The 27,407-nt window shown below is 41.7% G+C and overlaps 2 protein-coding genes across 3 annotated transcripts in view; one reads left to right on the top strand and one right to left on the bottom strand.

Moving 5' to 3' along the window:
- Positions 1-9,872, top strand: part of LOC138958026 (BAR/IMD domain-containing adapter protein 2-like) — a 53,353-nt gene extending 43,481 nt beyond the window's left edge. The window contains exons 11-16 of one of the 2 annotated variants that reach the window (XM_070329056.1): positions 168-378; positions 952-1,026; positions 1,641-1,800; positions 3,004-3,030; positions 6,346-6,512; positions 7,395-9,872. In XM_070329056.1, the coding sequence (XP_070185157.1) occupies positions 168-378; positions 952-1,026; positions 1,641-1,800; positions 3,004-3,030; positions 6,346-6,512; positions 7,395-7,461 (707 nt within the window). In that variant the 3' untranslated portion in view covers positions 7,462-9,872. Of the gene's footprint in view, positions 1-167; positions 379-951; positions 1,027-1,640; positions 1,801-3,003; positions 3,031-6,345; positions 6,513-6,983; positions 7,055-7,394 lie in introns of those variants that run through there. The other variant, XM_070329057.1, reaches the window with a different exon arrangement.
- A 3,702-nt stretch (positions 9,873-13,574) lies between these two features.
- Positions 13,575-26,348, bottom strand: LOC138958025 (leucine-rich repeat protein SHOC-2-like). The gene is made up of 9 exons (XM_070329054.1): positions 26,299-26,348; positions 24,501-25,387; positions 23,838-24,114; positions 23,256-23,404; positions 19,332-19,463; positions 16,386-16,520; positions 15,721-16,012; positions 15,037-15,237; positions 13,575-13,791 (listed from the first exon to the last, which is right to left on the bottom strand). Exons 2-9 carry the CDS (start codon positions 25,377-25,379, stop codon positions 13,595-13,597), a joined length of 2,262 nt encoding a protein of 753 aa, XP_070185155.1. The 5' UTR covers positions 25,380-25,387; positions 26,299-26,348; the 3' UTR covers positions 13,575-13,594.
- Between the last annotated feature and the right edge of the window lie 1,059 nt (positions 26,349-27,407).

Here is a 27,407-nt window from a genome sequence, read left to right as displayed (position 1 = left end):
CATCATCATCATCATCATTAGCCATATTACAATGGTCCTCTTTATAGTCTTACTGGCCATCGACAACAACAGCCCAAACCACACTCTCATAGACCTCTGTGTCATCGTTGTCATCATCATGGTCATCACCACACTGAATGCTACCCCCTGCATTTCTACCTGTGCAGACGACACCTTGCCGCGGTCAGTGGCGATGTCCATGTCCCACCCCCCACCCGGTCCACCCCCTGGCCCACCTGCCGGACGACAGGTGCGCGCGCTGTACGGTCACCTGGCTGACCAGGAAAGCCAGCTGTCGTTCAGCATGGGTGACGCCATCACTCTCATGGGCGACGCTGCTGATGGCTGGCAGTTTGGACACAACTCTCGCACTGGACAGTACGGAGTATTTTTGAAATCTATTAGTCTTTTGTGGAAAAATGCAAAATAAATACACTGCAAAACAGCAGCATCTAGTGATAACAAATATTTGCTCGTTTCAGTGACACAACATTGCTTTAGCTTGAACATAACCCAAATCCATAAGAAACATCCCATGGGGAATCAAAAAAACAAGAAATGTTAGTTATTGGTTAGTTACCAGTTATTCAGCAAATAACCTTTCTAGTTTTTGTTTGTTTGTGTTTTCTTCATTGGATGTTTGTTGCGAATTTGTGTTTGAGCTAAATCGTTCTAAAGATTTTTTGTCCATGGATGCTACTGTTGAGTGCATAACTTCACTTCTTTGTAGTTTTAATCGTTAATGATGCTTGTCAGAGTTGTACACGTTCGGCATTCAGAACTAATACATTATCAATCAGTATCAATCTAATCTCTAACCCTTTGAAAAGAAATATTTGTTTCCTTATATAACCTCAGGAGTAAATATATTGTTTTTAGCGGCTGACAGTAACATACACATATTACATGTTTGGTAAGATAATAGATAAATGTTGCCACTTTTTGTTCCAGATACGGCTGGTTCCCTCTCTCCTTCACAGATTCATATGAAAGCAGACATCAGTTACAGACACAGACACCGATGAGGTATATTTAATCTCGACAAATCTACCTGGAATGAGTTGGTTGCATGCACTGTTGTTTTGTTCCTCCATTAAGTTTGCCAATTTTGACGGACTCTTTGTTGAAACCTGTGGGGCTTTTTTTTTCTTCCCAAGACGGAACTTTTCTATTCCTTGCTAAGCTGTCAATAACTGTCAGTGGGGGTCCTGATTTGGCCTATATGGTCCGCTGGACCCAAAAAGCAACAACTAACTAACTAACTAACTGTCAGTGTCAGATTTGTATTGCCCCTGCGTTTAAAAAGTAAACGCTTTTTATGTGAAGATGCTTTCTAGAAAATATTTCTGGTAGTAATCAAAACAAGCCGCTTGAGAACTTGATCTGTAATTAATATTTAAGACAGTACGTGGATGCCTGTAGATCTTCGTTGTACAGTGGTACCGGCAACGTCAGACCCGCCAATGAGAAGAAACCTCCCATAGAAGGACACCTTCCGTTGTCCCTTTGTCTGATATCGGAACCAAACCAAATATACCTGTCATGAAAGCCCACCTGCAATGTTGGCTCATCTCAACAGTATCCTTTCGTCGCAGGTACCATTGTACCATGATACCATTTTTACTGTGATCTGTCATTAGATTCCGACAACGAGCTAAGAGTTTCAGCGAAATGAATGGCGATGCGAGGTCCCTGTCAGAGTTCAGTGGATGGTCTCACGACCACTACATGCCAGGCACGACGCACAGACCCCGCTCACTGCACGAATCTTCCCTCCATAATGCTCCAAGTCTGCCACAGGTATGTTTAAATGTGGACATCTACTGTATTGGGAACACATTTGTGCGTAACCCATGTTATTGTGAAGGAAAAGAATTCCCTCCCAAAACAGAAAGACTGCAAACGTTCCAAAATTCATAATCAAAAACAAAAATTGTAGATTATTGAAACGTTGAATTATTGACAAAACAAAACAAAACTAAAGTATTGATTAATAAAACCCAGAGAAGAAAATTGATGTTCTCCTGTTGTTCTTTTTGGTGTATAAAATCAAAAGAGAAAATTATCAGATTTAAGTCAGCGTTTTCTACACTGATTCAAAACTCAGATGACATCAAACAGAGTGACTTTGTGGTTTCTTTGTTCCGCTTTTGGGTTGCATTATTATAGATGTGCACAAATCAAAATGTGTGTTTGTGTCGCTGCATCAGGTATCATTGATGCATTACATCTGTCTGCATTTGGTTTGGTTTTCTTGCTACTTTGCTCCTCGTTACTGTGGCTGTCGCTTGTTTCCTGAAGAAAAAAAACCTGCATCTTTTTTTGTGAAATTAGTATGAAGCACGTCCTATTTTCTGGAGTATCAAATGTACAAGTAAAAGAATAGCAGCAAGTTCATACCACCTTGCTTTAGTCCCAATTTTTGCTGTAAAACAACGCAACTGTTTCATCAATATTTCGTTCTTGTCGATCAATATGTGCAGCAAAACCTATTGAAATATACGAGACTCTTATTGTATGTGATAAGTATGCCGAGGATGGTTCTCTACAGAAACCGTCAAAGGCCTTTTCGGAATCAATAAACGTTGATAATAGTGTTTGCAGTTTGCCTTGGCTGCCAGATTATTTTGTAAATGCTTTGCATAAATCTCCGTCAAGGCTTTCTCAGAATCAATACTCTTTGATGATAGTATCTGAAATTTGCCTTGACTGCCAGATTTAAACAAACAAAAACATGAATATTTCTTACTACTCACAACAAAGAGTAGATCAGTACCACCACCTCACTTAGCCCATTGTTTGTGCACATATGTGCACCTCTCGCAGAACGTGACATGCACGTACATCATATTATTATTGTGAATGTTTGTGCTGTGAATTTGTACCCTTGCTCAGCGTGAATGAGAGATGCCTTGTGGTACCATCAGTGTGGATGTGCTAGATGTTTACTTTGTTGTTATTTTGAGTTTCATGCTTCTTACTGGATGTTGTGACTTTGTGAAGGTGTACAGTGAATTGTCCTACGTCCAGGTATGTTCCTTTATGTGTTTCAAGTTAGTATTAGTTTTAATAAACGGAACAACAACAAAATCCTGTCATTTTATGCCAGGAGCAGTTAAGCTGAATTACGAAGTTTTGTTGACATTGTTGAAGAGATCCTTCAGATGAAAACAATGTTAGTGTTCTCAGTTGCAGCGATATGTTAATGGCTTGCACTAGAAATTCTGTTGTTTTTACTTTGATGACCTTAAACGGATCAATCCGTACAACCCTATTCTCTAATTGCCTACCTTGAACTAGGTTTGAGGTCTACTGTTTTGTGTTGTTACAATTTCAGTCGAAGAAACTGACTGGCAGCAGTCTCACATTTGAAAAATTGTTAAAAAAAGTTTTTTGTCACTAAAGAATTTTGGAATTGCAGTGTTGTATAATGTGTATGTATTCTCTGGATGTCTAGACCTAACCTGACCATGTTCGGTCCCCTCAGCAACAGCAAGAATGATTCGGCTTTATAGTTGATCATGACACCTGCCCCGTTCTCAATGCAATATATGTAACAATTGCCCATGATGACAACTGTGGCTGTCTGGCAACGGTACCTGCCTGTTGTCTGTAATATTACCCTTCAATGATGACCTTTTTGATGGCGTATGTCTCTGTAATTGTGTTTGAGAACCCAGGTGCTGATTCAGCATCGATCTTATTCTCGGGTTTGTTCTCATCCTACTCTGTCAGGACACCAACATTGCATGCTGTCTAAAAGCAGCAATAGTTGTTTTACACTTTCTGTGGTGGCTTGGCAGTAGTATATATTGATTGTGCATGTAAATGCTTGACACAATAATAGTGGCGTCATTAATCATGCATGATGCTTAGAAGCGTTGGTAAGGGTTGGTCTGCTTGATAATAGGCTACTATAACCATGCGTGTTCCGTGACAATCATGCGGGGTGCTTGCTTCAGTACTGTACCTCCCGTTTAAGACCTCAAAACAATGTAAGAAAATCAGGTTTCCGTTAGGCAAAAAAAAAAAAAAGGTGTGGTTAAGGTAACATAGCCAAAAGAAATAGGGTAGGAAGGTAGGCAATCACTTTTTTTTTATAACTTTTTTTTCTAATGTGTACAAATTAAACCTACTTGACAGGGAAATAAGTGTGCGACTCGAGCGCTTTCGCTTTCATTGCGTTTTCTGCACTGGTTTTTATTTTTTTATTTTTTTTATTTTTGACAAATGTAATAAAAAGTTATAGAGTCGGCCCCTAAAAATAGGGTAGGTCGGGTTACCGTAACCACACCTATTTTTTTTTTAGGCCTTACAGTACTATTTCAATATCTCTGGCTTTTATAGTACTATTTCAGTATCTCTTTTACGGTATTAACGATACATTTCAGATAACAGTGTGGCAGTAGGGTTGTCTCTGTACCTGCTAAGTATTAACCACTAATCAGTATGTGCTTTGTAATGTGAACCATGTGTGTCACCTAACAGCATAGTGTGAAGCTTGCCATTTTGCCAGTTGCTTGGTAATAGTCACAATAATCATGTATGCGTATGTGCGGGTATCTCAATATCCATTTTTTAATATATATACCCGTACCCAGCATGTAAATGTAGAGCGTTACATTGGATTTCGCCGGGTAGGTAGTATCAATATTAAAAGGGGTACTATCGATCTTACCTTTGGGGGGGGGGGGGGGGGGGGAGTTTTTGGCGAATTTGACGAATCTGAAGAAACTGGGAAATCCAATTTACCTTGATCTAGACGCACACGGCAAACAAAATTCGAAAACGCACCACTATGATGGTAATTATTTAAATCAAAGTGCGTGAAGTAGTTGAGAAACGTCGCATGGCGGCAAGACTAGCGCCCTCTTTGAAGCGTCCGCCTAGTAACAAGCAACACGTACACAAACAAGGCAAGTAACTACGTGGAAGTAACGCAACGTGACTTGCGGGGAGAGAGCTCTTTCCTTGCCTATTGTACCACGTGTGATAAAGTTGTTGAAACACTTCCCTTTGCCACGTGAAGGCAGTCATCATGCGCGGTAGCACTATTTGTAAGGCAGTCATCATGCGCGGTAGCACTATTTGTAAGGCAGTCATCATGCGCGGTAGCACTATTTGTAAGGCAGTCATCATGCGCGGTAGCACTATTTGTAAGGCAGTCATCATGCGCGGTAGCACTATTTGTAAGGCAGTCATCATGCGCGGTAGCACTATTTGTAAGGCAGTCATCATGCGCGGTAGCACTATTTGTGAGGCAGTCATCATGCGCGGTAGCACTATTTGTAAAGCAGTCATCATGCGCGGTAGCACTATTTGTAAGGCAGTCATCATGGCGCGGTAGCACTATTTGTAAGGCAGTCATCATGTGCGGTAGCACTATTTGTAAGGCAGTCATCATGCGCGGTGGCACTATTTGTAAGGCAAAAGCGTATGGTGGAACTTTGGAAGCGATTTGAAAACCTTATTTCTAAGGTATTATTCCTTTAACCGTGCATGATGTTAAGCAGTAGGTGTATGGGGTTGTGCTTGCAGTGTAGACCTAACCTTTCATGTGAGCTAACAGCTGTGCACGAAGTCTATCTCTATAGCTGCAGTCTGGTGATGGGTAGCATGGTAAACATCTCAATATCTGCTTTGCATTAACCCCTTGCATGTGAGCTAACAGCGGTGCTTGGTGTCTGTCTCTATAGCTGTAGTCTGGTGATAGGTAGCATGGTAAACATCTCAATATCTGCTTTGCATTAACCATCTTGCATGTGAGCTAACAGCGGTGCTTGGTGTCTGTCTCTATAGCTGTAGTCTGGTGATAGGTAGCATGGTAAACATCTCAATATCTGCTTTGCATTAACCATCTTGCATGTGAGCTTGCTAGTTTAGTTCTAACCTTGCATGTGAGCTAACAGCGGTGCATGGGGTCTGTCTCTGTAGCTGCATTCTGGTGATGGGTTGCCGCAGTTCTTCACTAGCAGCACCACCGCCCATCCGGCCTCCAACGTCATTTTCACCCTGGGCTCTCGCTCCCAGCCCGCTTCTCGTGCCCCCTCCAGACCCCCCTCGCCGCCCCTCCCTCCCCCTCCTCCCCAGCTTGTGCAAGCTTCAGAACCTCCCCCTCAGCCTCCTGCTAAAGTCCCTCCCCCCACACTGTCACGCCGTCCCAGCTCCAAGAGCGTCCACCGAGCGGACACCTTGCCTGTTGGCATCCACGCTCCTCCCCCTCCCACAGGCTCCGCCCCCATGCCTCCCTCCCACCTGCCATCCTCCCCTGCTCAAGCCTCGGTTGTCCCCACGACGTCCAACGTGGCCATGCTTGCCTCATCTCTCCGCAACGTTGTTGGTCAGATCTCCGCGGCGTCAGGCCAGTCTGGGCGGGGCCTGCCCACCGTGCCGCCTCGTCACGTGGCTGGGGATCACCAACAGGAACCTCTGCCGCCGCCCCCGCCTCCTGCAACGGCTGCTGCTCCTCCTCCTCCTGCTCCTCCAGCTCCGCCCCCTCCACCCCCACCCGGGTAAGCCGTCTTTAATGCTGTTCAGGCTTAAACGTCGTGTTTCTTTTTACATGGCATCCACAACACCTGGGTATGTATTTCACAATGCTTTGCCGTTGTCAACGCATACAACATCACAATGCTGCGCAGTTCTGCACACACTGATAAAGTTTTGCAATGCTGTGCAGTTTTGAACACATATTTCGTTGCAGTGCTGTGCAGTTGTGCACACATATTTTGTCGCAATGCTGTGCAGTTTTGAACGCATATATCGTTGCAATACTGTAAAGATTTGAACACATACACTATTACAATGCTGTGCAGTTTTGAACAAATATGTCGTTGCAATGCTGCAGTTGAACATGTATGTATAGTCGCTTTGCTGTTCAGTTTTGAATTCAGACGTTTCTGGTAGATTGTTTAGTTTTAAATGCATACATCGTTTCCACCCCCTCCTAGATTCTGGGTATAAATTCTGCTTGTGTTGTTTAGTTTTCAGACCATGCATCACTGAACAGGCAAAAAATCTTATTTGGAAGGCCGATGGTCCTTTGAAGCAGAAGGTAGGGAAAATTTGGGGTTTTATAGACGTAAACCAGAATGAGTGAAGAAGTGTGGACCTGACTGCATGTGCTAGAAAGAGGAGGAGGGGGGGGGGGTAGATTGAGTCAAAGCACGGAGAAAGTGATCGCAGAAAGTGAATCAAATGGACACACACAACTGTCACAATACTGTTCTGTTTGGCACCTACGATGGTATTACCAAGTTCAGCTCCATTTACACGCGGCAAGAATTTCTGCGGAACCTTTGAAAAACACATTTCTTTTTCTTTTTTCAGGAATCCGATTATACTTGGTCAAAAATGTAAAGTTTTGACTTTTTTTTGTTTCTTTTCTTTTTCAGAAATCCGTTTACGAATGTAACGCTGAAACGGACCAAAACCAACGATCGTTCAGCACCAAAGATATAATAGCAAAGGACAACCATCAATTAAGATTTTTTTTAATCTTCTTCTGCGTTCGTGGGCTGAAACTCCCACGTACACTCGTGTTTTTGCACGAGTGATTTTTACGTGTATGACTGTTTTTACCCCGCCATTTAGGCAGCCATACGCCGCTTTCGGAGGAAGCATGCTGGGTATTTTCGTGTTTCTATAACCCACCGAACTCTGACATGAATTACAGGAGCTTTTCCGTGCGCACTTGGCCTTGTGCTTGCGTGTGCACACGAAGGGGGATGAGTCACTAGCAGGTCTGCACATAAGTTGACCTGGGAGATCGGACAAATCTCCACACTTAACCCACCAGGCGGCCGCGGCCGGGATTCGAACTCACGACCTTGCGATTAAGAGGCCGACGTCTTACCACCCCGCCACAGCGCCCGTCGAAGTAAAAGTACACTAGTTGTAAAAAAAAAATTTACACTCGTACAAGTACATGTATCTTTCTTCTTGTGCAGACCTATTAAGGCTTTTATAAGAAAATAGCATCCTTCCACTTAGCTTTTATAAGGAAATAGCATCCTTCCACTTAGCTTTTATACGGACAGAGCATCCTTCCACTTAGCTTTATACGGACAGAGCATCCTTCCACTTAGCTTTATACGGACAGAGCATCCTTCCACTTAGATACATACCAACAATCAGCAGCCTTGCTGTTTTCTGTGCACACGGGAAATGTTGAACTGAATTAATCACAAACAGCTCTCAACATCTGACAGGTGTGCTGTCCAACCGCTGCCCAAGAAACGTACAGCTACTATAAAAAGTTCACGCTCAAAGCCGGCAGACAACTCTGTCAATGCAGAGTAGTAACTGTGAAAGGGGGACTACTCCGTAACGGTCACGCGTGTTGAACCGGAAGAATGGTCTTATCCCATGTACAAGTCTGTCCCGATCTGTGGTGGGTTTTGTGATTACGGATCGTTTACAAAACACGTCTTGTTGTTAAAGTAGTGATCTGTTGAGCCTAACTCGTTTGATAATGTCCACTGTATGTTTTGATATCTAGCTATGCCTTTCCCGGCCGTGTGTGCGTGTGTGTGTGTGTGTGTGTGTGTTTGAGCAAAGGCATGCATAGCTATGTCTCTGGTGTGAGAGAGACAGAGAGCCTGTGTGTGTGTGTGTGTGTGTGTGTGTGATGCGCCGTGCATGCGTGCACGTGTTTGTGTTGGTGCGTGCGTGTCATGTCATGTACCTGTCATCTTGCCATGATGATGTGCACCATGTAATAACGGGATCAGCTTTTGAGCAAGTCAGTGATGTCAATCATATCGGGAAGTGTATTCATCGTGTCAATAGGAGCGACATGTCCGTTTTGTCTGTCATGCACTTCAAAAACAATTACAGTCAGACAAGACACACCGTTTTAAGATTGTACTAATTTTTATTCTCTAAAATGATGAAAAGACAGTGTTAGATGCGATGTACAGCCCCTCCGATGAAAGGACATCTCCCAAGAAAGGACACATTTTGTTGTCACACAGTCTGTTATCTCTACCAAAACGTACCTGCCATGTCAAACCACCTGCAATAATTATAGGTACACTTTTAGCTTGTCCAGAGGGTGTCCAGAGGGTGTCCTTTCATCGCACGTACCGCTGTAGCAAAAAGTATAACCATATTGTGTTATATTTCATTATCGTGTTGTAAATGAGGAAATTTGTGTAAATATGTGTTTGAATATAAGCTGTATTTTTGATTGTGTATATTGTACATAATCGTGAAACAAAGACAGTTTTGTGTGTTACTTCTATACTTGTGCAAGTGCAATTAGCTCTCGGGTGTGCAACGTAAAAATAATGACCGTAACATTCTGTGTAACTTTGCTTGCTTTTTACTATACCTGCAGTGTCTGATTTCCTCTGTTGAATGGTTTTCCACCAGCAGTTTAAACACAAGAATTGTAAAGATGAGGAGCTCTGTCAACTTTTGATTTTTTGTAGTAAATATGCACTATGTAACTGCAGCTTAGAGTGAAGATGAAATTTGTTCTGGTAGATGCTTGCGCTGTGTGTGTGTGTGTGTGTCCTGAGAGAAAGAGAGCGCTGAACTGAACTTTATTTTACAAGGATGAATATTTCAGGCTGGGCCTTTTCTTACAATCTGTCCATGGGACGAACACATACGAGAGAGAGAGAGGGAGAGAGAGAGAGAGAGAGAGAGAGAGAGAGAGAGAGAGAGAGAATCCTCTGACAGCTGCCTCAGACGTTTTGGGTAACACAAACTGTACTTTGTGTGTCATGTTCTTTGTTATTCTCCACAAGTCAAATGCAAGTGATGCACACATGCAGCGAGTATGATACAAACTGTTTCTATGTTCTTGTCTAATGTATATGTATGCAACCTCTTTTCACCTTTTTGTCAAATTAAAGCAATTAGAACAGAAAAAAAGAGTGACTGATTTTTTTGTGTATTGAGCGGAAAGAAGGGGTGCGGTTGTAAAGGTGTTGGCAGGTATCAAATAGCCCAGAGTGGGGATGTGACAAACACACACACACACGCATAGACTCATGTCAGTGATGTACACATACACATACACATGCACACACAGAGTCTAGGTTCGCTCGACTTGATTACGTTAAGGTACGCTCTTACCACCACCAAAACTTCGCACAAAAGGTGTCATCACACTGACATATTGCTCACAACAAAGGCAAAGAAGACTGCTGTCACATCAGCAACAGTTTATTCCAGGATTTCCTTTGTAAACACATCAGCAATCAGCAGGTTTCCAGGGTTAAATGATCTCACGAAACATAATGCCAGCACACACCATCATCACCACTCTATGGTGAAGGGAGAACACACCCTGTTAAAGGCCCACTCTGCCTCATGGATACAGTCACAGTCTCAGATCTGGTCAGGCGTTCACATTGGATACGACAATCTCTCCACTTGGTCACATACCAACACTGAACAGCCTGGCTTCTCTCTGTGCACAGTGCTAGTCGTTTTTTAAAGAACTAATTTCGTTAAGGCACTGATGCTTTTATCGAAAATGAATTCATCAAAAAGTTCCAACTGACCACAGCAAGGAGTCAGGGTGTTGATTTTTGGTATGTGACTAAGTGGAGGCATGGTCTGATCCCATGTGAACGTGGACCAGATCTGAGAATGAGGCGAACTGTTTCCACAAGAAAAACTTTGAGTGTGCCTTTAAGCATCACAAGTAGAATAATGCCACAACACACCTGACCGTTTGTATCACACGCTTTAGCATTTGTAAAAATCAAGTTCTGTTCCACCTGCCTGAGATTCACTGAATCCAATGAAGAATACGCTCATACAACAGTCTTGCTAATAATTTAAAATGATGCAGTTGTTCAATCATATCAACTGCTAAAATGACCAATATCAAGCAAAAGTTTATTTTTGTTAGAGCGTTTTAAAAATGCACCCGTTTCTCCCTTTGAACAGAAACCCTGAGCTTGTTTTTTAACCTTGACAGTATTATAAGGCAACAATGGGTGCTTTTGATACAGTTACCACCTCCAAAGTGTTATACCTTTATCATCTGCAAAACATGCAGATTTTAAATAAAATAAACACAAAACTTAAACAGAGGTTGCATTATCTCTCTGATGTTGCACCTTATTGAAACATAGAAACATTCAATGTTCAGAGAAGATTGCCTTTTTAAGCTGAAAGTTTCTTTCTATTCAGATATTTCAAAGTGAGTGATATTACATTACTTACCAAGAGATAATAACTGTAGCAGATTTTCTGCTGAGAGGAAAGAAGCCCAAAAATTAAACCTGGAATCTTTTTTCTTGAAATCTTTTTTTTTTTTAAACTGATGATTAAAAACTTAAAGCCATATGTACTCGATGACTATACACGCTAATTGCTTTACCAACCGCTGGAGACATGCTAAATTAAGTTCCCTGCAAAATATTGTGGTCTAGGACCCCTTCAATGTTGAGATATGTTAATTTTCATTTTGATCTGGATCGTCCTATTTATAGATTTGCCAACAGAGGTAGCGTTGACGCAAGGGAAATAACTCCGCGTCTTTGTTTACATCCAAAGTTTTTGAGACTCTAAAACAAGCTGTAATGCATGTATATGGTCCGCGCATGGCGACATATCGTCATTACATGGTCTTATGGTGCGTTTGACATCGATTATGGGCAAACTACACTTTGTAAACACGGGAGCGCGTACATATGCCTTTAAAACTTAAAACTAACAAACTTCACCAAAATGGCATTGTAAAGTTTCATGAAAAAAAAGCAAAACCAAAGAACACAAGACAAAACTGCATAGTTTCACTCTAAAAAAAATAAAAAAGAAGAAAGAAATCAAATCAACACATTTTCCTTTACTACTGGTTCCTGCTATTGCTAACAGTAACATAAGTGAAATACAAGAAATCAAATATCAAATGCACAGTTTTAAAACATTACCACTGATATGCGCATGAAATAAATACAAAGTGTTCTAAAAATGTGTTCTTAATATGCTGGCAATTTTGCAAGACTGAGGTAGCCATAGTGGGCACAGTGGAACCCGCCCTCACTGACCTAAAACAAATCTGAGAAAATCAGGTCTTAAAAAGAAGGGAGTCTTAAAATGGTGGTACATTGGTGCTGCCTCTCGCAGAATTTGCAGGTGCGCGGAATCGGTTTTTATTTAATAAAAAAATCAGCCATGCAAAATTTTACAAAACGATCTTGGGAACATTTACCAGATGACTATTGCACATGTTTTAGGCGAATAAAAATTTTGCACTTTAGTAGGCCTTTAAAAGGGAGGAAGTCTTAAATCGGGGGTGGAGGGCGGGGGGGGGGGGGGGGGGTCTTAAAAGGGGGTTCCACTGTACAGACCAGACAGCCCTGAACTCAACACACATAATAAAGCATCCTAGTTACCTCGTGCCTCACAACAATATGTACAATCAATTATTCAAGCCATCCTGTGGTCTGTATTTCAATCAATACATTCACAAGGTCAGGCACACACTCACAATTTTCATCTTCTACACAATTTCGCACCAAGGAAGACAAATACAAAAATTGATTCATGCGCAAAATAATGCCTGGACGATACATGCCAAGTCATAACTTAATAATGCCGCAATGGGATTGAACACTTCGTGGTGAATGTAATAACTCAGGTCTCTGCAGGTGTGCATATTTCACAACTGTCTCCACACAAGTGATACACAAGAAAATTGGTTGATTAAAATCAACATGGCCGAAGCAATGTTTTCATAAAAGAAGCGGTATTGTACGGGCACATGTTGAATTTGGGTTACATGTGTTGCAGAGTATTTGAAAAATCCGTAGGCATAAAAACATGCAAAGAAGAGTGATAGGTCCCTGTTGTGAATATAATCAAGTGGATAAATTGATTACTTATGTTTCATGAGAACGGCAAACAACGACACATGTTCACCGCCCTCGGCTAATTGAAGAAAGAGGGCGGCCATCAATAAATAGTAGAGCATAGTGCAATTTCATGTTGGCATCTTCTCCACTGAAAGCTATAACCCAAAGACTGAAGACCAAAGTGCTTTACCCCACTTCTGACCCGAATCACCCCCCTCCTGCTAGGTACACGTGCACTCAAGTTAACCTCTGCTTTAACCTGTGTGCCAGTAGTCAGATGGGAGAGAGAGAGAGAGCAATAGCGAGAGAGAGACACACACACACATAAACAGAGACAGACATAGAAAGACAGAAGCGGAGAGACTCAGAGGGAGACACAGACAAAGACATACATACACTGATACAGAGAGAGAGAGAGAGAGAGAGAGAGAGAGAGAGAAAAAAAAACTGTAACTGATCTCGTGAGAACGGTAACAAAACGAGACATGTCAGATCTCCGAACCCATTGCAATAGATGACCGCTCCTGCGGCCATCAATAATACTTATTTACTCAAGTAAAACGAAGATAACTGAATTTTCTTTCAAACATTCAGACAGTCAGTATCAGCATCTTTCTCTCTCATCTTGTCCATATCTGCATGCATCAGTGTGTGTGTGTGTGTGTGTGTGTGTGTGCATGTGCGTGTGTGTGTGTGTGTGTGTGTGCGTGCGTGCGTGCGTGTGTGTGTGCGTGCGTGCGTGCGTGCGTGTGTGTGCATGCCTGTGAGAGGGGTCAACTTTCTTCCTCCTCCTCTTCAGCATCATCACAGAACTGTCCATCCACAGGTGAGGGTGGTTTGTAGTCAGGGTCGTCGACCTTGGGCCGAAAGGTGCGAGGCGCGTGGAGGTCGAAGGGTCCCATGAAGAAACCCGTTATCATGGGGTTGTACAAGAAAGGGGTGCTGTGCGGTCTGCACACATCTTCATGACCTGCACAAAAACATGACAACATTTTGTTTTATGGAAATAGCATTCATCTGTCACTTTCACTGTGCAAAACGATTATCAGGTAAATTTTTGGGGTACCCTGATTTGAGTGTGGCCCCTGTAAAAGAAAGGTTTGATTAGAAAAGAAAGCCAGACAGCCAAGTTGAGTGCCTTAAATGGTATAGAAAGCCAGACAGCCAAGTTGAGTGCCTTAAATGGTATAGAAAGCCAGACAGCCAAGTTGAGTGCCTTAAATGGTATAGAAAGTTTGAATGAAATGACACGGGAATGAATGCTTTTGAGATATACACACAAGCACCCTCCATCTCCCATTACGACCTTGTTTTCTCACATTTTCTTCGTATAAATGTGCCACAAGCGCCCTCCATCTGCCATTACGACCTTGTTTTCTCACATTTTCTTCGTATAAATGTGCCACAAGCGCCCTCCATCTCCCATTACGACCTTGTTTTCTCACATTTTCTTCCTATAAATGTGCCACAAGCGCCCTCCATATATCTCCCATTACGACCTTGTTTTCTCACATTTTCTTCGTATAAATGTGCCACAAGCGCCCTCCATATATCTCCCATTACGACCTTGCTTTCTCACATTTTCTTCCTATAAATGTGCCACAAGCGCCCTCCATATATCTCCCATTACGACCTTGCTTTCTCACATTTTCTTCCTATAAATGTGCCACAAGCGCCCTCCATATATCTCCCATTACGACCTTGTTTTCTCACATTTTCTTCGTATAAATGTGCCACAAGCGCCCTCCATATATCTCCCATTACGACCTTGCTTTCTCACATTTTCTTCCTATAAATGTGCCACAAGCGCCCTCCATATATCTCCCATTACGACCTTGTTTTCTCACATTTTCTTCGTATAAATGTGTCTTCATTTCAAGACCCAATGTTCCCAGATTTGTTTAAGTCTTTTATTCAGATACATTATTTACAAAGCCATGGAGTGTTTGTTATAATAAGGGAGCACAACAAGATAAACTTAAAAATGTGCTCATGTTGACAAAAGAATAATGTGGCGGACGATATTGTAAATTCATTAAACTTGAACCAGAGAACATCAATAACATCAACGACAATGAAAACTGCAACAACCACGGCACAGAAATACTCAACTTTTTTGTGTTTCTGTGCAGACAGACAGACAGAGAGAGAGAGAGAGAGAGAGAGAGAGAGAGAGAGAGAGAGAGAGATAAAAGGAAGGTTGCAATGTACTGACTGTAGGGCGCAGTGTTGTCAGCCAACTCCTCCTCCCAGTTTTCCTCCCCCTGTACTGGGTTGTACGGGAGGGCCGGGGTGTCCTCCCAGTTGTCCCAGCTTTCATCCTCCGGCAAGGGGGCAGTGGGGAGGTCTTCGCTAGCCTGATGCTCTTCTCCACTCTCTGTATCCCAGGATTCCTCTGCACCTGTCTCGCTGCCATCTGATGACAAGAATGTCCACTGTGAGTGTGAGATGCCAGTTTTAGTGCCTCAGTCAGCTTTCGTAAATGCTCACCTCATATCATATTCAGCTCAACAGAAGCCATGAACCATAATAAACACACATGCACAGAAACAAAGGAACATACATTTATTTTTTTGTATGAAACAGACTTTGATTATAGTGTACCTCCCAAGGCCACCATTATAATAAGCTTCAAGAAAAGGACAGTGAGTTAATTTCTCTGTATTTATGTCAACCCGAAATGTCCAGTATTTTGCCAGTTTTCATTTGACCTAGCAGTCATTGATTTCGGTTACAAGATCTAAGGGAGAATGAGATACCTAACTTTTTTTGCGGAATGTGTTTCTCTCTTCATCACAGTACCTGTATCTATATGGTTGAACTGCTCGTGCAGGAATTGGAAAATAATTGAAGATTATTTCTCAAAATGGTAACACATAACCTCCCTTCGTCAACCCACCTCCATCAGATCCGTCATGGTCGCCTTCAGATTGAGCGCCGGAGGAATTGTCGTATCTCTCCTCCCAGTCGTCGGGCGGTGACAAAGGCCTGGGCTGCACTCTGTGGGCCTGCCGCACAAACAGCGGTCGTATCTCCGGCCCCGAGTGTGTGCGCCAAGCCGTTATGCTCTTGATGTCCGGTGAGCGCAAGAATCGCATGTTGTAGGGAATGTCCTCTGGGCTGTACAGCTCATCGACAGGTTCATCAGCAAACTCATCACCATCATCTTCTCCTTCACACCCACTGACCACCTGAAACAATACACAACCTGGATGGAAATCTTTTTCGAAATACATGTAGGAGATCATTTTCTTTCTGGATTAAAAAGGTCACCATGGGAAAATGATTCAAAATACATGTAAGAGATACCTTTCTTTCTGAATGGAAAACGTCACCATGTAATACGAGTGTTCCTGAAAAGACATGCAACAGGGAGCACATAGTCACAAAACACCAACTACCCGTTAATAACTAGATAAACTGTTACAAAGTCTCAAAATTCAGGGAGAGAGAGATATGCCTTTGACATACCAAGGTAATGTAGTTCATCCTCCAAAAATAACTTAAAAACATAGTGTACTTTGAAAAGTAATCATACAAGCAAAGAAATAGAAATGAACTGACCTCCAAATTTACAAAGTCGGCAGTTCTTTCTCGCATCCGCCCCCTCCACTTGCTGTTGGGATCCTGGCTGCGGGGCTCATATTTGATATTCATCTTGATGGACGGCACCAGCTTCTTCGGAATTTTTAAAGGGTTCTACAAAAAGACAGAGAGAGAGTCAGAGACAGATCTTTGTTTATGTGTGTGTTTGTGTGTGTGTGAGTGTGTGTGTGTGAGTGTGTGTGTATGTGTGTATGAGTGTGTGTGTGTGTGTGTGTGTGTGGGTGTGTGTGTTTTAAATAGCTAACCCTGCAAAAAGCCCCGCTCATAACAAAGAGAAAGAAAAATTCACAGATCATTATGCCAAATGAAAAAAGACACATACCAATATTTCCCAAATATCAATGTAAAATTTATCTTCTCCCATGCAAAGCATGAATCTGGATTTCATGAGACACACCCAAGAACACTGACCAAGCAGGGATGTCGTTAGGCGTCGGACATCGGACATATACCGATGAAAATCTCCAAATGTACGATTCACATTGCCGCATGTCGGTCAGATGTCCTATCGTTTTAGCCTGAGCGTGGTCATTGTCCGATATGTACTCCATTCCTTCGGACAGCGCGATATTCGTTAATTTTCATTTCAAGATACAAATCTTCTAAAAGACCGAACGTGTTCAGCTGACACTGAAGTTGCCAGTGCCGTGTGCGGTTCTTTTCTTTTGTCGGGAATTCCCGAACCATTTGCGGTATGCGCCGTTTGGGTATAACCGTCTCGGTGCAGCGCACTGATCTAAAAATAGTGGATTCTTTTTAGATCAGTGCATGCTACAGGAGTACGGGAGACAACTTCAACTGACAAAATTTGTCATCTGCTTTTGTTTTCGATACGAGACGAAGCACTGAATTATGCCGCTGAAAAAAAAAAATAAAGCCTGCAAAAGATCAGCAAAAGCTGAACACGTTTGGATTTTCAAGAACAGGGGAAAGCACAGCGGCTGAGTACTGAACACCAAGACTGGATGATGCGCATCCAGATGGGGGGGCCCAGTCTTCCGTGGCCGGGAACTCTGAGTGGGTTGTCAAGGCGGTTGACAAGTGGCGGTCAGGAAGCCAGACTGAGAGAAAGATCTTCTCAACAGCTGACAGCAAATGAAGCAAAAGATGCTTTCAACAGCTCCAATGATGCAATTACCTGTTCTTTTTTATATTTAGTCAAGTTTTGACTAAATATTTTAACGTAGAGGGGGGAATCGAGACGAGGGTCGTGGTGTATGTGTGTGTGTGTGTGTGTGTGTGTGTGTGTGTGTGTGTGTGTGTGTGTCTGTCTGTGTGTGTGTGTGTAGAGCGATTCAGACTAAACTACTGGACCGATCTTTATGAAATTTGACATGAGAGTTCCTGGGTATGAAATCCCCGAACGTTTTTTTTCATTTTTTTGATAAATGTCTTTGATGACGTCATATCCAGCTTTTCGTGAAAGTTGAGGCGGCACTGTCACGCCCTCATTTTTCAACCAAATTGGTTCAAATTTTGGTCAAGTAATCTTCGACGAAGCCCGGGGTTCGGTATTGCATTTCAGCTTGGTGGCTTAAAAATTAATTAATGACTTTGGTCATTAAAAATCGGAAAATTGTAAAAAAAAATTAAAATTTATAAAACGATCCAAATTTACGTTTATCTTATTCTCCATCATTTGCTGATTCCAAAAACATATAAATATGTTATATTCGGATTAAAAACAAGCTCTGAAAATTAAATATATAAAAATTATTATCAAAATTAAATTGTCGAAATCAATTTAAAAACACTTTCATCTTATTCCTTGTCGGTTCCTGATTCCAAAAACATATAGATATGATATGTTTGGATTAAAAACACGCTCAGAAAGTTAAAACAAAGAGAGGTACAGAAAAGCGTGCTATCCTTCTTAGCGCAACTACTACCCCGCTCTTCTTGTCAATTTCACTGCCTTTGCCATGAGCGGTGGACTGACGATGCTACGAGTATACGGTCTTGCTGAAAAATGGCAGCTACTTGACTAAATATTGTATTTTCGCCTTACGCGACTTGTTTCATATATTGTGTCGACCTCTAGTCATGAATATCTTCTAGTCATGAAAATACCACCCATTAATGATCGTTTGTTTTCATCTTCTCAGTATTTCATTAGATCAAACCGATCATTTTGTTTTCCAACTTTTATCCAAATCATGCAGTTTGTAATCAAAGTAAGAGCTCTGAAGTTGTTCATGTTGGTTTCTTTTTTGTGGTTTCTTTGAAACTAAACAAATACAACATTATACGCACACTGTGTTGATGTATTTACTATATTATGTGCGTGTTCTACAGCGTGCACGCGTGGGTGTGTGTGTGTGTGCGTGGGTGGGTGCATGATTTTAGAACAATTCCATGGAATGTGTTATAAACTGTTTGGCGCAAATTCATAATGTCCTATTACACTTTCTGAAAGCGGTCAAATGTCCTATTGATGCTGAAGAACTCAGGACATTTGTCCTATAGGTATGAATTTGTAGCAACATCCCTGACCAAGAATTAGTTTTTCACTCTAAATTTCTTACAGTACCCAATATTGAACAATGGAGATAATGTCTAGCGTGATGTGCTCAACAATCCTGAAGCTCAAACCATATCTTGCGTTTGAAACTGCTATCACATTGGTGAGGTTTCATTTTTCACCATGAATTTTTTCTTGTGTACATTATTATACCAACAGCAACCAAATCTTATCAAGGGAGATAATGTACAGCATCACAAGCTGGACAATCTCAAAGCCAAAATATATTTATCATCTTCACCTGACTGAAATTTAATTACTTGAGGTTTAAATTTATTTCTCAATGATTACCTGTCAACAAAGTCAGCATTCAAAACCAATAAAGGGAGATAATCTACAGCACCTGCAGGTCAACAATCATAAAGCTAAACACAAATATTTACCTGGTTGAGATCCAGGTACTTGAGGTTTGTCAGGTGGTGCAGACAGGTGGGAAGAGTGGTGAGCTTGTTGTGGAACAGGTCCAGCATCTTCAGCTGCTTCAGATCGCTGAGTGATTCAGGAAGCTCCGCCAGCTAGAGATGAAATACAGTGATGAAATATTTCAAATAAATTATGGAAATTGTTTGTGCTTAATAAGCTTTTTTCATTGGAGCGGCAACCCCTTTTAAGCCCCCCCCCCCCCCCCCCCCCCCATTTAAGACTCCCTCACCTTTAAAACCTTGTTTTCTCAGACTTTCTGTTCATAAACTGTGTAAATTTACCCCCATTTTAAGAATCCCTTCTTTGTAAGACGTGATTTATTCAGATGTTTGGAGGTCTTAAAAGAATACAAGAGAGGTTGGACAGCTTTAGTATATCATCCTTCAGATTGGACAGCTTTAGTATATCATCCTTCAGATTGGACAGCTTTAGTATATCATCCTTCAGATTGGACAGCTTTAGTATATCATCCTTCAGATTGGACAGCTTTAGTATATCATCCTTCAGATTGGGCGTACAAGCAATCAATTGAATGACACATAAAAAGTTTACAGTGGAACCCCCTTTTAAGTCCCCACCCCCCCCCCCCCCCCCCACCCCAAATTTAAGACTTCCCCCTTAATTTGCTGTTCCAAACATCTGTAAATTTACACCCATTTTAAGACCTGATTTTCTCAGATTTGTCAAGGTCTTAAAAGAGAGGTTTGATTGTACTCAAAAAGCTTCTAACCATATTGTTGTCAATGTACAACTCCTCTAGAGCAGACAGCTGACCAATAGAACTGGTTTGATTGTACTCAAAAAGCTTCTAACCATATTGTTGTCAATGTAGAACTCCTCTAGAGTGGACAGCTGACCAATAGAACTGGTTTGATTGTACTCAAAAAGCTTCTAACCATATTGTTGTCAATGTAGAACTCCTCTAGAGCGGACAGCTGACCAATAGAACTGGTTTGATTGTACTCAAAAAGCTTCTAACCATATTGTTGTCAATGTAGAACTCCTCTAGAGCAGACAGCTGACCAATAGAACTGGTTTGATTGTACTCAAAAAGCTTCTAACCATATTGTTGTCAATGTACAACTCCTCTAGAGCAGACAGCTGACCAATAGAACTGGTTTGATTGTACTCAAAAAGCTTCTAACCATATTGTTGTCAATGTACAACTCCTCTAGAGCAGACAGCTGACCAATAGAACTGGTTTGATTGTACTCAAAAAGCTTCTAACCATATTGTTGTCAATGTACAACTCCTCTAGAGCAGACAGCTGACCAATAGAACTGGTTTGATTGTACTCAAAAAGCTTCTAACCATATTGTAGTCAATGTACAACTCCTCTAGAGTGGACAGCTGACCAATAGAACTGGTTTGATTGTACTCAAAAAGCTTCTAACCATATTGTTGTCAATGTAGAACTCCTCTAGAGCGGACAGCTGACCAATAGAACTGGTTTGATTGTACTCAAAAAGCTTCTAACCATATTGTTGTCAATGTAGAACTCCTCTAGAGCGGACAGCTGACCAATAGAACTGGTTTGATTGTACTCAAAAAGCTTCTAACCATATTGTTGTCAATGTACAACTCCTCTAGAGCAGACAGCTGACCAATAGAACTGGTTTGATTGTACTCAAAAAGCTTCTAACCATATTGTTGTCAATGTACAACTCCTCTAGAGCAGACAGCTGACCAATAGAACTGGTTTGATTGTACTCAAAAAGCTTCTAACCATATTGTTGTCAATGTACAACTCCTCTAGAGCAGACAGCTGACCAATAGAACTGGTTTGATTGTACTCAAAAAGCTTCTAACCATATTGTTGTCAATGTACAACTCCTCTAGAGCAGACAGCTGACCAATAGAACTGGTTTGATTGTACTCAAAAAGCTTCTAACCATATTGTTGTCAATGTACAACTCCTCTAGAGCAGACAGCTGACCAATAGAACTGGTTTGATTGTACTCAAAAAGCTTCTAACCATATTGTTGTCAATGTACAACTCCTCTAGAGCAGACAGCTGACCAATAGAACTGGTTTGATTGTACTCAAAAAGCTTCTAACCATATTGTTGTCAATGTACAACTCCTCTAGAGCAGACAGCTGACCAATAGAACTGGTTTGATTGTACTCAAAAAGCTTCTAACCATATTGTTGTCAATGTACAACTCCTCTAGAGCAGACAGCTGACCAATAGAACTGGTTTGATTGTACTCAAAAAGCTTCTAACCATATTGTTGTCAATGTACAACTCCTCTAGAGCAGACAGCTGACCAATAGAACTGGTTTGATTGTACTCAAAAAGCTTCTAACCATATTGTTGTCAATGTACAACTCCTCTAGAGCAGACAGCTGACCAATAGAACTGGTTTGATTGTACTCAAAAAGCTTCTAACCATATTGTTGTCAATGTACAACTCCTCTAGAGCGGACAGCTGACCAATAGAACTGGTTTGATTGTACTCAAAAAGCTTCTAACCATATTGTTGTCAATGTACAACTCCTCTAGAGTGGACAGCTGACCAATAGAACTGGTTTGATTGTACTCAAAAAGCTTCTAACCATATTGTTGTCAATGTAGAACTCCTCTAGAGCGGACAGCTGACCAATAGAACTGGTTTGATTGTACTCAAAAAGCTTCTAACCATATTGTTGTCAATGTACAACTCCTCTAGAGCAGACAGCTGACCAATAGAACTGGTTTGATTGTACTCAAAAAGCTTCTAACCATATTGTTGTCAATGTACAACTCCTCTAGAGCAGACAGCTGACCAATAGAACTGGTTTGATTGTACTCAAAAAGCTTCTAACCATATTGTTGTCAATGTACAACTCCTCTAGAGCAGACAGCTGACCAATAGAACTGGTTTGATTGTACTCAAAAAGCTTCTAACCATATTGTTGTCAATGTACAACTCCTCTAGAGCAGACAGCTGACCAATAGAACTGGTTTGATTGTACTCAAAAAGCTTCTAACCATATTGTTGTCAATGTACAACTCCTCTAGAGCAGACAGCTGACCAATAGAACTGGTTTGATTGTACTCAAAAAGCTTCTAACCATATTGTTGTCAATGTACAACTCCTCTAGAGCAGACAGCTGACCAATAGAACTGGTTTGATTGTACTCAAAAAGCTTCTAACCATATTGTTGTCAATGTACAACTCCTCTAGAGCGGACAGCTGGCCAATAGAACTGGTTTGATTGTACTCAAAAAGCTTCTAACCATATTGTTGTCAATGTACAACTCCTCTAGAGCAGACAGCTGACCAATAGAACTGGTTTGATTGTACTCAAAAAGCTTCTAACCATATTGTTGTCAATGTACAACTCCTCTAGAGCAGACAGCTGACCAATAGAACTGGTTTGATTGTACTCAAAAAGCTTCTAACCATATTGTTGTCAATGTACAACTCCTCTAAAACAGACAGCTGACCAATAGAACTGGTTTGATTGTACTCAAAAAGCTTCTAACCATATTGTTGTCAATGTACAACTCCTCTAGAGCAGACAGCTGACCAATAGAACTGGTTTGATTGTACTCAAAAAGCTTCTAACCATATTGTTGTCAATGTACAACTCCTCTAGAGCAGACAGCTGACCAATAGAACTGGTTTGATTGTACTCAAAAAGCTTCTAACCATATTGTTGTCAATGTAGAACTCCTCTAGAGCGGACAGCTGACCAATAGAACTGGTTTGATTGTACTCAAAAAGCTTCTAACCATATTGTAGTCAATGTACAACTCCTCTAGAGTGGACAGCTGACCAATAGAACTGGTTTGATTGTACTCAAAAAGCTTCTAACCATATTGTTGTCAATGTAGAACTCCTCTAGAGCGGACAGCTGACCAATAGAACTGGTTTGATTGTACTCAAAAAGCTTCTAACCATATTGTTGTCAATGTAGAACTCCTCTAGAGCGGACAGCTGACCAATAGAACTGGGCAGAAGCTGGATGTTGTTGCGTGACAAGATACACACACGCAGGCTCTGCAGCTCTCCGAACGACTCCGGCACGTCGTGCAGAATGTTCTGACCTGTGGAGCAAGCAAAGTTATAAGATTGCACTTGGACAGGTGCAATGGCCTAGTGGATAAGGTACTGGCCTCCCAGATGGAAGGTTTAGTGTTTCAATCTCGGCCACCAGGTGGGCAAACTTATTAATCATCTTCTGCATTTCACTCACTTGTCTTTCCTCGTTCATTCTAAACTACAGTCTGCTAATGCTATGCTTTTTGCTTCTCCATGCCATTGCCAACAACCGAATAAGTATTCTGAAATTTGAGAATGAGAAATCTACAGTTGTCAGCAGGCTGGAAAGAAAAAAAATCCAACCCTTACTCAGCTGGATACACAGCTCAAGTTTGTAACTGTAAGCAACGTTAAAATGTGAAAACAGCTGATAGTGATACTGATAGTGATAGTGATAGTGATAGTGTGTTGTAACTCCCATGAATTTCACAAGCTTACCCAGGTTGAGGTACTCCAGATTACAAAGGCGTCCGATGTCATCCGGCAAGAACTGCAGGTGGTTTTCATCCAGCCTGAGCTTGGTGAGAGCGGTGAGCTGCGGAAAGGAGCGCGGCAGCTGTCGCAGCCAATTGCCATTGATGTAGTCCTTGCGCTCTAGCTCGTCCAACATGCTGCCGAAGTGAACGAACTCCAGGCTCTCCAGCTCTCCAAAGCTCTCCGGCAGCTCCGTCAAGTGGTTCCCGCACAGGTCTAGGTAGCGCAGTTTCTTGCACACCTGAAAATACACATACATGTACATGTATACATCGTTACATGTTCCAAGGTAGGAAGATGGGACAAGTTTCAGAACAATGAAAAAGTGAGACCAGACCGCTGTGTGTGTAAGTTTCATTATCAGCACTGCCAGCTGATTGCCCTTTCGTTGGTGAGGTCATTGTAACATAACTTGTAAATGCTATGTGTGATCTTACATTGTTTCGATCCAGTTCTTGCCCTGTTACAATTACACTCTCACTCACACATAGTTTACTTTGCAGTTTGTACGACTTGAGTGTAGGCAATAGCAAGTTAAAACAACCGACCTACCTTTTATGAAAAAGTCCCTTTCATCTCAAAGTTTTCAAAATCCTTTCACAATAATGGAATAAAATAACAGCTTACCTGTCCAATATCATCTGGCAAACAGTTCCCAGTGATGTTGTTCTCTTTCAAGCACAGATCTGTGAGTTCCGGTAGTCGTCCGACCCAGAAAGGAAAGCCAGTCAACATGTTCATCCCACCATAGAATTTCTTCAACGTCCTTTGTGATGAACAAGTGAGTGGTAAAGTCCTCAGCTTATTGTCTGAGATGTCAACACACACCAGCCTCTCCAAGTCGGAAAAACTGTCAGGTATTTTCTCCACTATGTTGCTGCTGACGTTCAAATGGGTGAGGGATTTCAAGCTGCCTAAAAACTTTGGAAGAACGCTTAACTTGTTGTGACTAGCTTCTAGGATGCGCAGTTTGTCAAGAAGAGCAAAGGTTGGTGGAAACTTTGTGAGTTGATTCTCCTCAACACTCAGCTCTTCCAGGCTGGCCAATTCTCCAAAATCTTCTGGAAGGCAGGATAGCTGGTTTCCTGTCAATCTCAAGCACTTCACATTCACAAGATATGCCACGGAATCCGGGAGAGACATCAGTTCATTCTCACACAAGTGCACTTCCATTAATGACGTCAAGGATCCAAATTCCTCCGGGAGTGTTTTGAAATTATTCCCATTTGCTGAAAACACCTGCAGCTGTAAAAGACACTTGAAGATTCCATCAGGAAGGCTGGCCAAGTCATTGAAGTCAAGATTCAGCGTTGTTAGGCATGCTGCATGTTGTATCTCTGACAATTGTGTAGCGCCGAGATCCTGCAAACTTTGTGAGGAAAGATCCAAAGTCTGTTCTGAAGTTTCAATGTGAGTGTCATGTGAGAGGGGATCTGGCATCTTCTCTGCCTCTCTCTTCTTCATTTCATCACTCACTGTGAAGTCCTGCTTCTGAGTACTGCCCATCACAGAACCTGAAATTGAAACAAAAATGACTATACAGTTTCTTCAAAAACTATAGTTTTCTTCATGAAATTGAAAGTCGAAAGAAAATACAATACTTCGAATGTACACGTTTGTTTGTTCGTTCATGGGCTGAAACTCCCACGGCTTTTACGTGTATGACCGTTTTTACCCCGCCATTTAGGCAGCCATACGCCGCTTTCGGAGGAAGCATGCTGGGTATTTTCGTGTTTCTATAACCACCGAACTCTGACATGGATTACAGGATCTTTTTCGTGCGCACTTGGTCTTGTGCTTGCGTGTACACTGTTCGGACACCGAGGAGAGTCTGCACACAAAGTTGACTCTGAGAAATAAATCTCTCGCCGAACGTGGGGACGAACTCACGCTGACAGCGGCCAACTGGATACAAATCCAGCGCGCTACCGACTGAGCTACATCCCCGCCCTGAATGTACACGTAACATGGTTTAGCACTGACATGATAAAAAACGGAGACCAAAGTAATCAAAGTTACAACTTACATTTACGTGTATTATTAACCTCCCTCCCTCAAATGAATGGATCCCACTCCCAGTGATACTGAGTGAACGACCGTGCAATGTCTCCAATCAATAAACATTTTCCGTGCACTTCTAACTTGCAATTACTTTTGTGATGTTAAAGTTCAAAAATTGCAAATAAACGCTGGTAATCTCACCAGTTAAAAACGAAAAATGAATTACAAATTTGCAAGTGAAGAATCCCAAAATCCGAAACAGAAACTGAGAAAGGTTGGACGAACTGCTGTGCTGTGAGTCTGAATCAGGTTTACTTCCAAGATCCCTTTTTTACGAAGCGAAATCAGTGTTTCTACTACAAAATTAGATCGCACAAATTCAACAAATGTGTTTTATTTGGGTTTATAGCATGCTCGGCCTTACTGTTGTCTCCTGCAAGCACACCAGACCAGAGAAGTATCAACAACGGGCTATCAACCACACATGTGTAACGGAAATTGGGATTAGTTTAGGTTTACGACATACACGATTCATTTTGCACTTCATCATGTAAGGACGAACAAGTTTTAAGAAAAATATCTATACATGTATACACGTTTTATTGTCTAATTTGCTTGCTTACAGTAAAGGGACGCACTTCAATAAAGAGAGACAAAAATATAGATAGAATGCAGCTAACGCGAACCGTGCCGACTGAGAAAGAGAAAACTCGATTTCAGTATCTTGACGAGCGTCGGCGAACACCGGAGCGGTAGAGTAGCGACCCGAGTCGTTGTACAGCGTGGGCCACCAGAATGAACAGCCATTTATGCTGCCCTCCTCATTTTAATACATGTACGTTTTTATTAAAACAACTGAATTAATTTGAGTAATTAGAAAATTTTAAAAACAAAAGATAGACAACCAAGACTGACTGGGTCCTTTATTTACCGCCGTACACTGAGAAACTATGACTCAAAATGGGGGGGGGGGGGGGGGGGGAGCATCTCATGCAAATGTAACTTTGTCCTTTTTCTTTTCGAAATAGACCCCATGAGTGTAAAGTACCAGTCGATCATCATTTCTTGGGAAGGGAGGGGGCATAGTCAGGGTGGAGTTGGTGCGAGATCAACAAGGCCGGTGACTCGAGTATAGTAGTCTCAGAAGTAATGTGAGATTGTAACACTAGGTTTCACCACGCCGTCGATCCAAATATTCTTAGTACGCTCCCTCTAACTTCCTGTTCGTTGCTGCGATGCCGCGTGCCTCAGCTGGTATGTCTATGAACATTTAAATAAAAGGTATCTTAACAAAGTTAGGATGTTTACTTTTTAGTCGCATCCGTACTCGTCGAAGGTTATATCTAAGCCCTGACTGTTTTATAATGTCAACTTTACGTCTGATTGAAGAGCAAATAAACAGTATGTGCATCAAAGTTGCGTTTTCCGACGAATATTCCACTTAAAACATAAAATAATATTTTGGACAAACGAAGCTTCATGTGGTTGTACAGCTAGTATACATTCATTCTGTGATCAATTGTGTTTTGATAG

The sequence above is a fragment of the Littorina saxatilis genome, linkage group LG2, assembly GCF_037325665.1.
Source record: "Littorina saxatilis isolate snail1 linkage group LG2, US_GU_Lsax_2.0, whole genome shotgun sequence".
Classification (NCBI taxonomy): domain Eukaryota; kingdom Metazoa; phylum Mollusca; class Gastropoda; order Littorinimorpha; family Littorinidae; genus Littorina; species Littorina saxatilis.
Note: the sequence above shows the minus strand (reverse complement) of the source record. Positions and strands in the feature narration are given on the sequence as shown.

What these genes read in the sequence shown, in the direction of transcription:
- LOC138958025 (XM_070329054.1), bottom strand. Translation starts at nt 25,379, where the DNA reads ATGGGCAGTACTCAGAAGCAGGACTTCACAGTGAGTGATGAAATGAAG. An exon ending in AGTACCTGGATCTCAACCAG is followed by an intron (nt 16,521 to 19,331) that starts GTAAATATTTGT and finishes GTCTTTTTGTAG; the next exon opens with AACCCTTTAAAAATTCCGAA. An exon ending in CCATGACGGATCTGATGGAG is followed by an intron (nt 15,238 to 15,720) that starts GTGGGTTGACGA and finishes TCTTGTCATCAG; the next exon opens with ATGGCAGCGAGACAGGTGCA.